Source organism: Enhydra lutris, unplaced genomic scaffold (genome assembly GCF_002288905.1).
Source record: "Enhydra lutris kenyoni isolate GAN:26980312 unplaced genomic scaffold, ASM228890v2 scaffoldscaffold19, whole genome shotgun sequence".
NCBI lineage: Eukaryota > Metazoa > Chordata > Mammalia > Carnivora > Mustelidae > Enhydra > Enhydra lutris.
The window spans coordinates 15432255-15449216 of NW_019154103.1; the positions used below are offsets into that span (position 1 = coordinate 15432255).

Consider the following 16962-nt stretch of genomic DNA (forward strand, 5'->3'; position numbering starts at 1 on the left):
GAAAACGTAAATACTCCTTCTTTCCCTCTCTATTGCTGGCTGTTTCATAGCCTGTGTTGTTTAGAGCACTGTTTACAGCATGTTCTGTTCACAGTTGCAGAAATTCTGCGAGGCAATAATGCCATTTTTTTCCTCATCCCCATCCTCAGTCTGTCCTAAGGCATCTGTCTTTCCTAACATCATCACTGTGATGTGTATTTATTTCTCTGATTTATCTCAGAAGTATAAAACCCCATGTTTTAGTGTTCATGGTGCTACGGCCCATCAGTTTGTTTAAGAGAAATAGGATGTGTTTAAGAAGTAAGAATTTGTTCAGGAGAAAATCAGAGGTGTTACAGTTTCACTTCCGTGGTGCTGTTTAATTTCTAGGAGTTGAGGAGCGCTGAAACAGTGGGCCGTACTCTCATCTCTCCAGCTCTTTCCGGGAAGGATTTTGTGAGAACCGAAGGGACGCTGGTCTTTGAACCAGGCCAGAGCAACGCCATATTGGATGTCATCCTAACACCGGAGATAGGGTCTTTAAATCCATTTCCTAAACGCTTCCAGATTGTGCTTTTCGACCCCAAAGGTGGGGCCAGAATTGATCAAATGTATGGTACTGCTAACATCACTCTCGTCTCTGATGCGGATTCGCAGTCCTTCTGGGGACTTGCGGATCAGTTACAGCAGCCCCTGGATGGGGACATTCTCAACAGAGTACTCCACAGCATCAGCATGAAAGTGGCCACGGAGAACACAGATGAACAGCTCAGCGCCGTGATGCATTTAATAGATAAGGTAAGAAGCCCTTGTAAGCAGTAGCAGCTGGGTGAGTAAAATTACATAAATTAAAAAATTAAAATAGTTACCATGTCAGTCATCATGACATTATGATAGGGTTAAGCTTCTGAACATAAGAGTGGAATTCATCATAGCTGACACTGTACTTTGGCTTGGATGTGACTGATGTCTGTCTGGAAACCCCAGTCTTAAATCTGGAGAGTGATCAGTAATCTACAGCAGCAATAAGGACAGCCCAGTGTCTGAAAAGTGGCATCAGATGTCAGAAGCTAAAAGCTCTTTCTGGTTCTCCAGAAACTGGATGAATCTCTGTTGAGATTGCATCTCAGTTTTTGAGTCCATGAAAAGGGAGACTTGGCCAAGATTACATAGTTCTTTCATGGGACAGGTGCTCTTGCCCTCTGCTTAGTCCCTGCTCCTCCTGGGCCCTGTATACTCCCTCAGAGAAGGAGAAATATGAAATGACCAGATGATTTCAGGCATTCAAATGGTGTGGAGTTAGATCAACCCGGTTTTATTTTTAACCCATTTATTTATTTATATTTCTGCAAATGATGAAATTAAATGGAGATATAAAATCCTTAAAATGTCAATAAAAGAAGAGATCTGAAAAGAATCATTATTTTTTTTAAACATTTTATTTATTTATTTGACAGACAGAGATCACAAGTAGGCAGAGAGGCAGGCAGAGAGAGAGAGATGGTGAAGCAGGCTTCCCGCCGAGCAGAGACCCCGATGCGGGACCCGATCCCATGACCCCGGGATCATGACCTGAGCTGAAGGCAGAGGCTTTAACCCACTGAGCCATTCAGGCGCCCCTGAAAAGAATCATTATTAAAGGAAAAGATTCTTATGGGTATTTATTTGGGGCTTTCTTAATCAAGATATTTCTTATCAATGTATTTATACACAAGTATGAAAAACCTTGAATATATACATGTGAGTCTATAAATACTGTATTTTTACATGGTGACCCTTTAAATACTTAAAATGCTAACAGTGGAGTTTAGATTATCATGCCTATTTTACTCCTCATGCTATCTCTTAAAATGTGACTCCTGGAGGATAGAAAAGCAAATTATAAAGCACACTAGCAAGGAGAGGAGGCCCTGCCAAATAGCTTGTAAAAAAAAAAAAAGAGAAATGACTGCTATTTCATGCAGAGAAAGTTCTAGAGATAAGAATTCACTATGGGAAATATTGTTACTTAAACTTTCTAATGATGAAATGGCATAGGACAGTAACAAGTTGATTTTGGCCAAGAAGACGGAAAGAATGCACAGTGGCTACATTTTAGAAAACAAAACATTTTTTTCATATGATTTAGGGAAGATAAGGACATTCTGCTCCTCCCCCCCCACCTGCCAATGAGTTATATAAGAGAGCTACATATTACTGGTCTAGAATCAACATTTCTTTAACAAGTGTTGTCAAGTAGTATATCTTGATTGGTTTTCATTGTATCTGTCATGAATAATGAAACAATTATTAAGAAACTCATGGAAAAATGTAATTAACTTTTTTGAGTAACCTTTAGCAAACATGATTTATCTTCAAATCATGTTATTGTTACTAAAATTTTTTTAATGTTGTGGCATATTGTCTTCTCAAATTCAATTTTTATATGTGTGTCATTACTGAATTCTGGTTATTTGGGTAACTGACTTAATAATTTAATACATTTTATAATATATTTTATATAATGATCTATGTAATAATATATAAAGAAAACTGAAAAATTCTACTGAATAATGTGAAACACTCAAATAAATAGAAATCTATGCCTTGTCCCACAACAGGAAGACTCAATATCATAAAGACAACAGTTTTCTGTAAATTAACCTGTAAGTGCAACATAATCCCTACCAAAGCAGCAGTAAATTATTTTGGTTTTTTGTTTTATTTTTTAACCTGGACAAAATGATGCCATTATTGACCTGGAAGACTATACATGAAAGAATGGGCAGAAACTTTATGAAAAAGAAGAAAAATGGTAGAGACCAAACCACACTAAATATGAAAAATATATTATGAACTTACAGTGATTAAAACAAGGTGATGCTGGTGTAATGTTTGGGATATACATGTATCAAACTATTATTGGTTGTTTATCTGATATTTAAATAGAGTCACCTGTGCTTTACCTGGCAAGCATTCGTATAGTCCATGCGTACTTCATTCATATAAACCTCTAAGGTAGCCTCAAATTCAAGAGCGTAGAATAGGACTTCAAGTACTAGATTGAACTTCATTCTCTAAGGTCTTGTATTTTGAGTGACATTGTTTCGTATTTGTAAGTTTTTTCCCCCAGATTCTAACTTCATAAAAATAGAATCTGCTCTCTACTATGCATTTTTATATGAAGAACTTAATAAATCTTAAGATATTGTTATACTCATCAGAAAGGACTACTTATTTATGTTTAGAAGAAGCAAATACTGTGCTGAAAAGAGCAACAGCTTTAAATGATTCACTCTGAAGATTTTCTGGATAAAATCCAGCTGTGACCTTGGGCAGATTTTTGCTATGACCTCATATTCTATTCCTTGATTTTCCTATGCATAGTACAATGAAAATCATTTAAAATTCTGTTGGTCACTTTAACAATATTATCAGTCTCTTAAGACTGCTGGGTTTGATATACAAATTTTAAATTTCTCTGGGTTTTGGTTTCCAGGTGATTGAAACTTGTAAAACATGAGTCAGAGCGGCATTGCCTCTAGTTTTGTGTTCTGGAACAATTGAATGAGCCCAGGAATAATTTGTTCTATGAAAGTTTGATGGTCCCCCACCCCTAACAAAGTTCGTTTTTGTTTTCTCTCCTGGCAGTTTTAAAACCTTTCCCCATACTTCATTCAGGTTTTCTACTTTTTTGTAAATCAACTTTAATAATTTGGGTGGGTTTTTGTTGTTGTTGTTTTTAATAAAATTTATTTATTTATTTATTTATTTTTTTTATAAACATATAATGTATTATTAGCCCCAGCGGTACAGGTCTGTGAATCACAAGGTTTACACACTTCACAGCACTCACCATAGCACATACCCTCCCCAATGTCCATAACCCCACCACCCTCTCCCTACCCCCATCTCCCCGGCAACCCTCAAGTTTGTTTTGTGAGATTAAGAGTCTCTTATGGTTTGTCTCCCTCCTGATCCCATCTTGTTTCATTTATTCCTTTCCTACCCCCTAGACCCCCAACATTGCATCTCCACTTCCTCATATCAGGGAGATCATATGATAGTTGTCTTTCTCCAACTGATTTATTTCACTAAGCATAATACCCTCTAGTTCTATTCACGTCATTGCAAATGGCAAGATTTCATTTCTTTTGATGGCTGCATAGTATTCCATTGTATGTATATGGGTATATATATATATACCGCCTGTTCTTGATCCATTCATCTGTTGATGGACATCTAGGTTCTTTCCATAGTTTGGCTATTGTGGACATTGCTGCTATAAACATTCGGGTGCATGTGCCCCTTTGGATCACTACGTTTGTGTCTTTAAGGTAAATACACAGTAGTGCAATTGCTGGGTCGTAGGGTAGCTCTATTTTCAACTTTCTGAGGAATCTCCATGCTGTTTTCCAGAGTGGCTGCACCAGCTTGCATTCCCACCAACAGTGTAGGAGGGTTCCCCTTTCTCCGCATCCTCGCCAGCATCTGTCATTTCCTGACTTGTTAATTTTAGCCATTCTGACTGGTGTGGGGTGGTATCTCATTGTGGTTTTGATTTGTATTTCAGTTTGGGTGTTTTTTTTATTGTTGTTTATGTAAAATGGCCTTTTACAGTCAGAATATTTTATCCTATACTTTTTAATATCAGGTTTTTTTCAAGAATTAATTTTTACATTTGGTATGTTTTATAATCATACTAATAATGATTGACACTTATCCCTATATTTTCTTTTCTGGTTTTGTATTTCATGCTTGCAATAATTTTGACTGACTTGACAACTAACTGTCTCAGTCTGTGTTTTTAGTTTAGGACAAGCAAGTTGAAGGAGTGTCTTGAGTCCCAGCAGGGAGGCTGTCACATGTGCCTCCTGGACTTGACCATTCAACATGTTCATGACCTCAGACAAGTTAGGCATCTTCTTTTTGCCTCAGTTTCCTTATCTGGAAATAAAACAAAGGAATAGTAGCACCTCTCTGGTAGGATTATTGTGAACACCAGAGAAGTTAGGATAACATGCTAAAATCAGGACCCATACAAACCAGGGGTTATATAGATGGCCTTTTTGTTTTATTTTTTGTGTGCTTTACTAAAGGAAACTTTGTGTTTCCCTTAGATATGAATGGAAGGTTGGGTGGCTCTAAAAATCTTAGATGACAGCTTTTAATTCTTAAAACTGTATGTTTCGCTCTGTTGACGTCTGGCATCTCATTTACAAAAAAGTCTGATGTCAGAATGAATTTTTGTTTCTCAGTTACTAATTTTTCTTTTCTATATGGTTTCTGGTAGGATTTTTTTTTTTTTTTTAACACTTGAAATAATGTTTAAAAATCACCCAGATGCATCTGGTGGTGTTTCTTTTTTCGGGTATAAAGCAAGCTCTGCATTTTTAGGCATGACTGTTTCTTTAGCTTCTCAAGGAACTGTGGCCTTTCTCTCTCTCTCTCTCTCTTTTTGCTTCTACCAGCCCTGTTATATGCTTGTTGTATTTTATAGATTTATTTATCTGTTATATTTTCCCTGAGTTCTGGGAGCATTTCCTGAGCTTTTTTTTTTTCATTTAACGTTTCAGTTTGATTGTTTCAGGAATCTGTGGGCTGTTCCCTTTCTTTGTTGTAGCTTTTATTTGCTAAATTTTTACTTTGTTAACTTTTTACTTTGTTTCATTGCCCCATAAGTAAATAAATTTACTTTGTATCTTTTGTCATCTTTTCTTTATGGCGTATTCTCCATTCTTCCTTACTATCTCATAGAAGGATATTCTTTTAGATCTTGAGTTCAGCTATTAGCTTGAAATTGCAAAGCTTTAAAAATAATATGGGGAACATAGGCAACTTCCTCAATGAGCTCAACTGGTAGGAGCAACAGACAAATCATTTCAGTGTTGTCAAAGATTCATTAATAAAGGTATGTGTAAGTTACAAAGAGAGATTATGTATATTGGCAAGTGGGGCACAGTATATAATCACAGAGGAAATGATGATTAATTTGGATTTTGAAGGATTTATAGGGACATCTCAGGTATAGAAGAATAGTGGAATAGCAAATCAATGGCTTTGCACCCATGCTTAGTTAGACAATAAAGATGTGGTCCCTATCATTCTAGCAAGGAAAAACAAAATAAATCATGAAGGCGATTTTCTTCTTACTCTTCTTGTCCTGCAAACCACAAATAATCTAGTTCTTTAAGGTAGGAAGGCTCATACTTCCAGATAAAGACAAGAGTACCAGGAGCTGCCGGCTACTCTTGTTTAGGAAAGGATTTTTTCATTTGATGATTAGACATGTAGTGGTAGATTGTGGCTTCTGTTCCTGGAAAGCCAGGTAAACAAGAATAATCTTTCTTCTATTGTTGGCAAATATTCTTGTATTTACTTCCTAAGTTGTAGAACAAAAGAGAAAGAATTTTGGGGGTAGATATAAAAGTGAGATTACTTTTAATTCATGATGTTAATTATTGTAGTTAAAAATAAGTGATCCATGAAACCTTCTGGGGTTTTATCTAGTTATTAAATAAAAATTATTTTGCTGGTCATGACTCTTCTTTATAAATGATTATGCTTTTTTTAAAGTGGAAGTGTATTTGAAATGTAATTTTGATGCTGATTTTTCTTAAATTCATCATAGGTTCTTCCTTATTTTGGTAATTTTAATAACTGTTAATAAAGTACATGTACTGTACCATATGTACCATTGAACAGTTTTATTTTTGAAGATATTTGTTTATACTGAATTTTTTTTCTAGATATCTATTGAAGGAAAAAGCCAAGCATTCGGTATTGAAAATCGAAATCTTTTTTATGAGATTCTCTGTGCTCTTATTAACCCAAAGCGCAAAGACACTAGGGGATTCAGTCACTTCACTGAAGTGACAGAGAATTTTGCCTTTTCTCTGCTGACTGATGTTACCTGTGGCTCTCCTGGTGAAAAGTAAGTGTATTTTAATAATAGTACCCTATGTGTATTCCGTAACAGTTTGCAAAGTAATATGCAATGCAAATTAACACTTAGATGTTGTCACTCAGGATTATATAGTCAATGCATAGTATCTTTTTTTTTTTTTTTAAGATTTATTTATTCATTCATGTGAAGTGGGGAGGGGCAGAGCAGGAGGGACTGAGAGACTGCTCTGCCCTCAGAGCCCATGTGAGGCCAGATCCTAAGACCCTGAGATCAAGACCTAAGCCAAACCAAGAGTCAGATGTGCAACTGACTGAGCCACCCAGGTGCCCTAATACATTGTATGTAAGGGGTAAACGAGATTATTTTTTGAAGAAAACATGGTAACTCTGTCAAGAAAAATGAATTTATACTGTCAACAATACATTCCACTTTTTTTGAAGGGCCTCTTAGGAATTAAAAAAAAAAAAGGATTGCTTACTCTCATGGTAATAGATGATACATTCTTAATAGGAAGAAAAAGGAAGATGATTCCAACTTTTAGGCATGTTTTGATATGCTGTTGCAGTGGAGTTATAGTTCAGTTTCATCCATTGGGAAACAGCTCTCCCAGTGTTGTTGAACTTCAGAGCAGTTTTTTCACAGTTGGAGTTTCATGGCAGAAAGCAAGCAAGAGGAAAAGGAAAAATAAAATGTGATTTGTGTTAAGGAAAAATAAAATGTGATTTGTGTTCATTATCAACTCTATAATTAATTTTGTAACTGTTAATATTCTTCAGAAGTCATGGTGTTTTAAATTGCATTCAGAAGGTAAATTGAACCACTGTAGTACAAAGACCTAAATATTTTTTCATTTCTATTTGAGTTAACATAAAAATGGCTGATAATAGAAGTTGGTTAGAAACTGAGATTTCCTTCCAATTCTCACAGAGTAATACATGTTATTTAAAAAGCAGTGACTATTGGGGCACCTGGGTGGCTCAGTCAGTTAAGCAACTGACTCGGTTTGGACTCAGGTCATGATCTCATGGGTCCTGACATTGAGCCCTGCCTACCTCAGCCCCACGAGGGCTCAGCAATGAGTCTGCTTGAGATTCTCCCCCTCGGCCCCTTCCACCCCCATGCACGCACGTGCTTTCTCTCTCTAAAACAAGTAAATAAATATTTTTTTTAAAGTAATGACTATTGGAGCACCTGGGTGGCTCAGTGGGTTAAAGCCTCTGCCTTCGGCTCAGGTCTTGATCTCAGGGTCCTGGGATCGAGCCCCACATCGGCCTCTCTGCTCAGCAGGGAGTCTGCTTCCCCCTTCTCTCTCTCTGCCTGCCTCTCTGCCTACTTGTGATCTCTATCTGTCAAATAAATAAATAAAATCTTTAAAAAAAAAAAGTAATGACTATTTTTAATGGGACATGTCTGATTAAAAGTGCTTATATAAATCTTAAAACATTTATTATTTATTTGCTGATGAAGGCTGTCACCAGCACTTATTAAGTCACATTGGAATTCAGGGATATTTTGAAGACTATGTTTAAAAAATCTGGCATAAGAGAAAAAAATTGAAACGTTAAAAAATAAAAATCTGGTGTAATAATTTAAGTCACCTATTTAGGGCCTTTTATGACCTTTGACAGGTTAATTAAAATATCTGTTGTATATGTAAAACTTTTAACTTTAGTTCTTAGATCATAAGATACATGAAGTTTAAAGAGAGTGTCAATCCAGACGTAAAAGACTTATAAGAGAGATCAAGGAACAAAACAAGAAGAACAGATATTAACTGTACCTCTGCTCTAGTCCTGACATTATATAAGATTGAACAATATGAAGTTGATATTTTTGTAGGTAAAATAGTATACACTATACTGGAAATTTCATATGGCTCAACATAATCCTTACTAAAAATTATACATATTTTATTCTTATAAAAGATAATTTTAAGCAGCTGGTCAAAGGTAGGGCTAGAACTTTTACTATTCCCATCTGCAGATACAGATAGAGCTTGTCAAGGGTGACACAATTAGTTGTGGTGAGACTTCAATCCCAGGGCTGTCTGCCTCCACATCCCCTGCTTAGCATTATGCCTTGTGGTCAGAAGAGACTATAACCACTGGCTTTGTAACAGAATCTCTACTTCCAGCCCTGTGGCTATGAAGTGCCTCCAGCGTTTCATCCCAGGTTAGAGCCGAAGTATGAGGTCAGGTTAAGGTACAAAACCAGCATCATTTTACACTGTACTCTTAACAGTGATGAGTGAGCCCTGAGTAGTAATGTTTTCTAAATGGGGTACATCGGCAAAGCTCTTCATGCCCTTTTAGGAGGCCCCTTCTCCATCCCTCACAACTGGTGCTAAATGTTTGTCTGAGACCAGTGACCAGCAGTTTGGCTACTCAGTGCCTTTTATACATATCTCCAGTGTCTTCAAAACCTCTCAAATGCATAATTTCTTTACTTCATTGCAAAATGAGGCCACAGTGTGTGTGTGTGTGTGTGTGTGTGTGTGTGTGTGTGTGTGTGTGTGTGTGTGTGTAAAATATCCTTCATTGTTTTTCTCTCTTGAATGGGGTTTGGTTATGTTGTCCAATGAAGTCAAATAGTTTATAGTTTTATAATTCCCCATAGTCTCAATCCTTTCTTTTTCTTTTTCTATATTTGCATAAGATCACTAGAATATTGAGGCTGTTTTAGATGTGAACCATCTACCCTGCTGTGAATGTTGGTTTTCATATTTGTGTCCTCAGAGTCATAGGAGAATTCAAAAGAGTGTAAGAAGCACAAAAAGAGTTACCTTTTTCGCCTTATTGCCTAATAAATTCCCAGACCTGAAATGGTATCTGTCATGTGGTAGATTTTCAGTGGTTATGGTATAATGAGTGAATAGAATAAGTAAATGGATGAGTATGTTTCTTCCATGTGTTTCCTCTCTATAGACTTACCTTTCCTTCTGAGTTGTCCAGGGAAAGGAAACAGCACGTGCATTGACAGCAGCCAAGAATGGTGTGGTGTGTTTGGGGAGACCATCAGCCTTTAAAGATTGAACATAGAATAAGCCGGGCGGCATTCATAGGTGTGCAAGAGAATCAGACTTGGGATTTTAGAGATAGCATGTTGAGGACAGTATTAAAGTTTAAAGAATAGAATAAATCAAGAAATAGGGAGACTACACGAGGAATAATTGTTCAGGTAACAGGGCCGATACTGAGATAGGAACTTGGGGAGGATGGTAGCTTGAAAACAGTTAAGTGGTAGAATTATCATAGAGGTGACAAACATAGAAAATGAGAGAGTGCTCAATACTAGTTTGTTTGTTTTTACTTTGAAAACTAAAGTTGGTGGCCATTCTGATAAGTGTTATTTATATATCACCTTAAGCAGTATTCAGGAGCAGGTGCTGAGAGCGAAAGATTTGGGAATTGAGCAGGGATGTTGAGGAGGATGATGACATCTGGAACAATTACTTGGAAGCCAAATAAAAACAGTGTCAAGAGGCACTGAGGGCACAGCTGTAGCTGGTCACTGGATCAGTAGTGGTACCGGTCCACATATGCATGTGGGATTCTCCCCCTCACTTCAGCCAGGATGTAAAGCACATTGTGGGCTGAACACAGTGAGTGTAGTAGAAGGCATGGACACAGGAGGTTACAGGGTCAGGGAGAGTATAGTCATTTGCCAGTGAGAGGGCCAGGAATTTGGCCTGCTGTTGTCAGGGCTGGGTCAAGTCACTGTGCACGTTAGATTGGTCTCAGTATGCCAAGATACTGGAGTCCAGGATGGCACTGATGGGCTAAATCCCAGGAGACTCCAGGGAGCGTGGGGAGAGGGTATGCAGCCATGTGGCTGAGGGTCACTGGTCTCACTTACATTGTACCTGGTCAGGGGGTGCTACAGTGGCAGCTTTGAGCTTAAGTCACCTGAGAAGATGTAGAACGCTGGATGGGGAGATTAAGAGAAGAGTTTTTGGTGAGCTGTTTTGAAGGGGCAGGTGTTTTAGGAGGAGTCTTAGACAACAAGGTCTAGAGCCTGGGTGAATGGCTGGATTAAAGATAGATATTTGAAGGCAGTGAATCAAATGTGGTAGTTAAAGTTATGGAAGATATTTTTAAAATATTTTATTTATTTATTTGTTAGAGCAAGAGAGAGCAGGAGAGAGTGAGTGGGGGAAGGAACTGAGGGAGAGGAGAGGGAAAGAGGAAGGAATCTCAAGTTGACTCCATGCTGAGCAGGAGACTGACCCGGTGCTCAGTCTCAGGACCGTGAAATCATGACTTGAGCCCAAATCAAGAGTTAGAAGCTCAACTGACTGAGCCACCCAGGGGCCCCATGGAAGATGATTATTATTATTATTATTATTATTTTTTTTTTTAGAGAGAGGATTTAACTAGAGGAAAAAGCCCTTCTCCTTTCCTTTTCTTCCTCAGATTTTCCATTTAAAATTCTCTGCTCCATTTCCCAGGTTAGGGATTTTGACAAGATGATATTTAGATCCATGATTCGATTTTAAAACTCTCTGTCTACTGTGACCCATATAAGTTTTAACATTTAATGTATAATTTTCATCCTAACATCCTAATAGTCTCCACACTTTTCCAGGCAGGTTTCAGATCTGATTTATATTTGTATGTCTTCATTGTTCATAAACATGATGGGTCCAAGACAAGGTTTATTAGGTCCCTTGGGGGACTGGTTAAAAAATAAGACTGGTAGAGCCCCTCGCCTCCTCTCCAGGCAAGGATTCTGATTTAGTCAGTCTGGGGTGTGATCTAGAAATCTGTATTTTTAAACACACTTCTAAGTGATTTCAACACACACTGAGGTTTGGAAGCGCTTTCAGTGAGTATAGGATCTTATACCTACAGTGTTTAAAACACCATTGTAAAAGGGCAAAGATCCCAGCTCCAGGCTATTTCTCTTACCAATCACATGATTAGATTCGAAATGCTCTGACAGATTAGAAGGAGATGAGGTAAACTCTTAATGAAAACATGCTCTAGGTATCTAAGATGGTATTTCTTAAAGCAGAGGTTTCAGTTTAGTGGTGTGCCCTTTTCTCAATCTGTTCTACCAATGCTGATGTGACTAACACACAAAAAAGTACATTTTATAGCCACAGATTGTATCTGATATCCATGAAACAGCTTTCTAAAACCCATGTTTTAGACTACAAGGGGGAATCAGGCAAAAGGATGCAGAAAGTGCTGTGCAAGAAATCATGACAGTTAGCCACAAAGGCACTAAAAGCACATCGTCCTTACTGCCTCTGGGCTGGTAATGTCATAGCTACGCATAAAGAACAGGGCCCCTGTGTAATGCATTTTAATAAATATAAGTGGATATGTGTATATAAATGCATGCCATTTTAGCAGAGCCTTTGCTTTTCTGTTACAGAAGCAAAACCATCTTTGACAGTTGCCCATATTTGTCCATACTGGCTCTTCACTGGTATCCTCAGCAAATCAATGGGCACAAGTTTGAAGGAAAAGAAGGTGATTATATTCGAGTTCCAGAGAGGTTATTGGAGGTTCCCAATGCAGAAATAATGGCTGGAAAAAGTACATGTGAATTAGTCCAGTTTACAGAGTATAGCAGCCAGCAGTGGTTTATAACTGGAAACAATCTTCATGCCCTGAAAAATAAGGTAATCTATCATTTAAAGAATTATGTGGTTGGAGTCAGATTTTTCCTTAGCAGACACACTCTTCAGAATGCATTCACTTGATCAAATTTGTGGTAAGGACTACACATGGTGAGCTAATTATGAAATATATCCCTTTACGAACTATTTGTAGAATGTGTAGTCTCAAATAGAGTTGGAAATATTTCCTTCATGTTTTATTGAGTAAAATATATACAGTGGGGAAAGTGAAAAATGTAGCCTTCACTAATAGGATATCATATTATATTCTTCACTCATGATGAAGTTGGACAGTTAAAGTGAGCAGTGTCAGCTGAAGGCTGCTCAGGAACTGAAAAGGAAGTAGAATGTTTGCAATGAAAAACCAATCAGATTCCCTGCATTCATAAGTCAGCTAATTATTTAAATAGTGGCCTTAACCAAGTGACTAGGGTAACTGGGAAAATGAATCAAAGTTCAGAATTCAGTCATGACGCTGATTTTAAAATTCATCCATTTCTCTGTTTTTTGTGGCGCTGCAGGTACTGTCTTTGAGTGTGAAAGGTCTGACTTCACAACCCCTGACAGACCACAATGAGGTTCTCTACAGGATTTATGCTGCCGAACCTAGGATTATCCCCCAGACATCTCTGTGTCTCCTTTGGAATCAGGCTGCTGCAAGGTACTGAATAATTCTTTAAAAATTCTTTAAATTCGTTCCTTCCCTGTCCTATTACAATGGAGCCCAATTTCTGTAGTGAACATAGAGGGTGACCTGAGGTGAGACTTTGGAGTAGAGAAACATCTCTGCCATAGAAACGACAAAGCAGTGAAGGAAATGGTCTAGTTTTGCCCAGGTAGCAAGTGCAGCCCAGCAGCTAAATATGTGTTTAACACACTATTTACTTCTTTATTATTACCACTTCCATAAGACCCAGTGTGACTTCTGCTCAATTCACATGACCTTTCTGTGGTTATTGGTTAATTTACTGGTCAGGAAAGGAAATTTTCTTTGCCCCTTCCATCGGGCTTATGGTTCTGGATCTGATGCTCTGTGTTTAGAGGGATTAGCAGGGATTTATAATTCTAGTCCACATATGGCTTGGGGTATATTTTGGAATTAAACCACACGCAGGAATGGGAAGAAGATAATAATTCTTCTGTAGAATCTCCTTGGACTAATCCGTCCTCAAGTTTCTGAGTCATTCCATTACCCAGAGCTTAGTTAATGCGGGAGGATCAGGCTTTGCTGACCCAGAGGGTTTAGGGTCCAAATCAGTCACATGGTTCTGTTCATTTCTGACTTTCAGCTGCACAGACTGAAATTCTAAATCCATTTAACAGCTTTGTTGGGTAACCAACTGTCCTCCAAACAGCAGAATTCTGGTTAGTCTTTTTCTTTGTGAAAAAATAATTTTCAGTTAAAATTTCAAATGCCTGGTGACAGATCTTAAACTTAATATACAGGTACTGTGCCATCCTTAATACATAACTCATAATGAATGTTTCAAACCTGCATCTGCAGCTGGGATTAAGTTTTATGTCCTTAGAAAAGTAAAGGATCCAAGAGGCCCAAAGCAGTGGTCCCTGTGGAGCGCTCAGAGGCTTAGCATGGGACACTATATTTGCTGTAATCACGACAAAGATTTTGTGTTAGTATCCCGATCTTATAGCAGAAACATTTGAAAGAACCCTGGAAAAATTTTAGGTAATGTAACTGGCTTCAAAGTAGGGGGGAAAAAAAGATTAAGAAAGAAACATGGAAAATCTTTTAAGGAACTTATGTGGTTCAAAATACAAGGAATGGTGAAATGAGGAGGTGTGGAGAGTGTGCATGTCCATCTTCTGGGGTTTTCCAGTGCGAGGGAGGTGTACCTTGTGATGAAAGCCTGGGGTGTATTGCTTCAGATTAGGCAGGAGCATGGCTCTGTTGGGAGAACCAGCTTCTCTGGTGTCAGGAATGCATTTGCGGGTTTAGTGAGTGTTGAGGCTGCTTCTTAAGGCATCTTGCTGGACTTGTTGTATCATGTCTAAGACAAGATGTTCCCTCCAGTGTTTTTTCTTGAAAATTGGTCTGCTTAATGCTTGAGTAAAGAACACTTAAGTTCACAAAGTTATTTTTACTTGAAAACCCATCTCGAATACCTTAAGTGTTGATAAAAGAGCCATAGTGACCATTATGTTTTTGCCCTAGCTGGTTGTCTGACAGTCAGTTTTGCAAAGTGGTTGAGGACACTTCAGACTATGTGGAATGTGCCTGTTCATACATGTCCGTGTATGCAGTCTACGCCCAGACCGACAACTTGTCTTCATACAATGAAGCTTTTTTCTCTTCTGGATTTATATGTGTCTCAGGTTAGTTGTGGTATTTTCGATTCAATAATTCTGAATATTTGTAAGAATGAAAGTCTGTTTTCCCGTGTTTGCAAGATGCAAACATACTGTAATTCATCTGTACTAGGAGAAAATAAACTTTCCCATTGTCTTATTCATTACCTCATACAATGGATGTTTATAGAAGGCCAAATGTGTACTGATATAATGAATAATGAGGATATAATAAGGGATACAGTGTAATTCTATAATAAGGTATAATAAAGAACAAGATAGTTCCAACTCGTAAGGAATATAATATGTAGTGTGAGACAGAAGCTAGATAACAGAGAAGGATGAGTTCTTAGTGTGATGACGTAGAGAGCAGATACTCCAATAGAATGTCAGGATTGTCTGAGATAATATATACAAAGCATTTTGTATTTTCATTTAAAAAACCAAACATACGGGGCGCCTGGGTGGCTCAGTGGGTTAAGCCGCTGCCTTCGGCTCAGGTCATGATCTCAGAGTCCTGGGATCGAGCCCCGCATCGGGCTCTCTGCTCAGCAGGGAGCCTGCTTCCTCCTCTCTCTCTGCCTGCCTCTCTGCCTGCTTGTGATCTCTCTGTCAAATAAATAAATAAAAATCTTAAAAAACAAACAAACAAACAAACATACAACCTCGGAGTTCTAAATACACTCAACCACTGTGTTCAAAAATAAATTGTCTTTCATCTTCTACATGAAGACCCCATTTCTGGCAAGAATAGGAGCCTCAATTGTATTAACATATGAGAAATTATTTACCTACACCTTAATTTTTGAGAACTGTAGGACTGTTCTCATTTGCTGTATTGATTATGTAGGTAGGACTCTGAGAATTCCTTTAACTATATTTCTATTCCCTATGCTCACTCATTCCATGCTCTAAGTCATCCTTTACAGCCCCCTGCTGCTTCTAGGAACAATGTCCTATACAGAGAACTGTATACAGGGTAACTCTGAAGCTAGATTGCCTGGATTCAACTCCTCGTTCTGCTGGTGGCTTGGGCAAATTACTTATTTTCTCTATACCTTAGTTTCTCCATCCATAATAAATGATTTTAAATTGTATTACTGTAACAGGGTGGTAAACATACTACTTCAGACATTTCGATATCCAACTTTAATAATGTTTTGTCTGTAAATGTAATTATCACTGCATTTGAGTCTTTTTTATTTGATGTGCAAACAATCCCTTTAATGATCTTTATTATCAAACTTTGTGGAGGTAGACACAAATAATTAATTATTATTCTTTGTCCTGGTTATTTAAAATCTTTCCACTATAATTTCATTTTATAAGATTTTACATTTCCCTTAATTTATCTTAATTTTAAACCTAATAGATTCAATAGCAAAAGTTAATAATTTCTTCTTCTTATTAACATCTTTTATAAGGATAACATTTCTTGCTTGATAGATTCTTCTAGGTCCATGTAGTTCCCAAATGAGATGGAGACATCCTGTTTTATTTCAATGCTAATATATTTACAAAAGTTTCATAGATATAAAATAAAGCCAAAAGATAAAATGCTGCAGTAAAATCTAGATGAGATTTTATATATTTCTATCAAGACGTAAAACCAAGTACTACTACCATGACCCACAGAAATCCCTTGCTTGATCTAAATACTGAACATCAGAGTTTTAAAAACTGAAGAGAGAATGTTATCTTGATTTTATAGAAAGCTCGCAGGACTATAACGTATTTCCTGGAAGAATTGTTAACTAATATATCTTTTTTTGCAAAATGAACACCTACGTATCAGTTTCTGCTTTTCTTCCATTAACTTAGAGTCATATTTGAAATTACTGGGTTTATTCCTCTCTGTCCATGACATATTGTAGTGATTATTGCATGTTTTGTAGATCAGTAGGAGGTACAAAGACAGCCTGTGTTAGTGTCTCAGTGTCAGCTGCCGTGGGAGGGTAACTGTCCCATCCTCTGATGGGCCCCAGGAACTAGAGATGAGAATTTTATGTATCTTACATACACATTTCATTCTATTTTTCTTTCTTCCTTCCTTCCTTCCTTTCTTTCTTTCTTTCTTTCTTTCTTTCTCTCTCTCTCTCTCTCTCTCTCTCTCTTTCTTTCTTTCTTCTTTCATGTGGGGCTTGAGCTCACTACCCTGAGACCA

The 16962-nt window shown here is 37.6% G+C and overlaps 1 protein-coding gene across 1 annotated transcript in view; it reads left to right on the top strand.

The window, feature by feature from the left end:
- LOC111148290 (adhesion G protein-coupled receptor V1) overlaps positions 1 to 16962 on the top strand; it is a 507584-nt gene that overhangs the window by 196538 nt on the left and 294084 nt on the right. Inside the window, exons 78-82 of the mRNA XM_022504771.1 lie at positions 370 to 777; positions 6708 to 6892; positions 12245 to 12494; positions 13013 to 13152; positions 14665 to 14825. Of these exons, the coding sequence (XP_022360479.1) occupies positions 370 to 777; positions 6708 to 6892; positions 12245 to 12494; positions 13013 to 13152; positions 14665 to 14825 (1144 nt within the window). The remainder of the gene's footprint in view (positions 1 to 369; positions 778 to 6707; positions 6893 to 12244; positions 12495 to 13012; positions 13153 to 14664; positions 14826 to 16962) is intronic.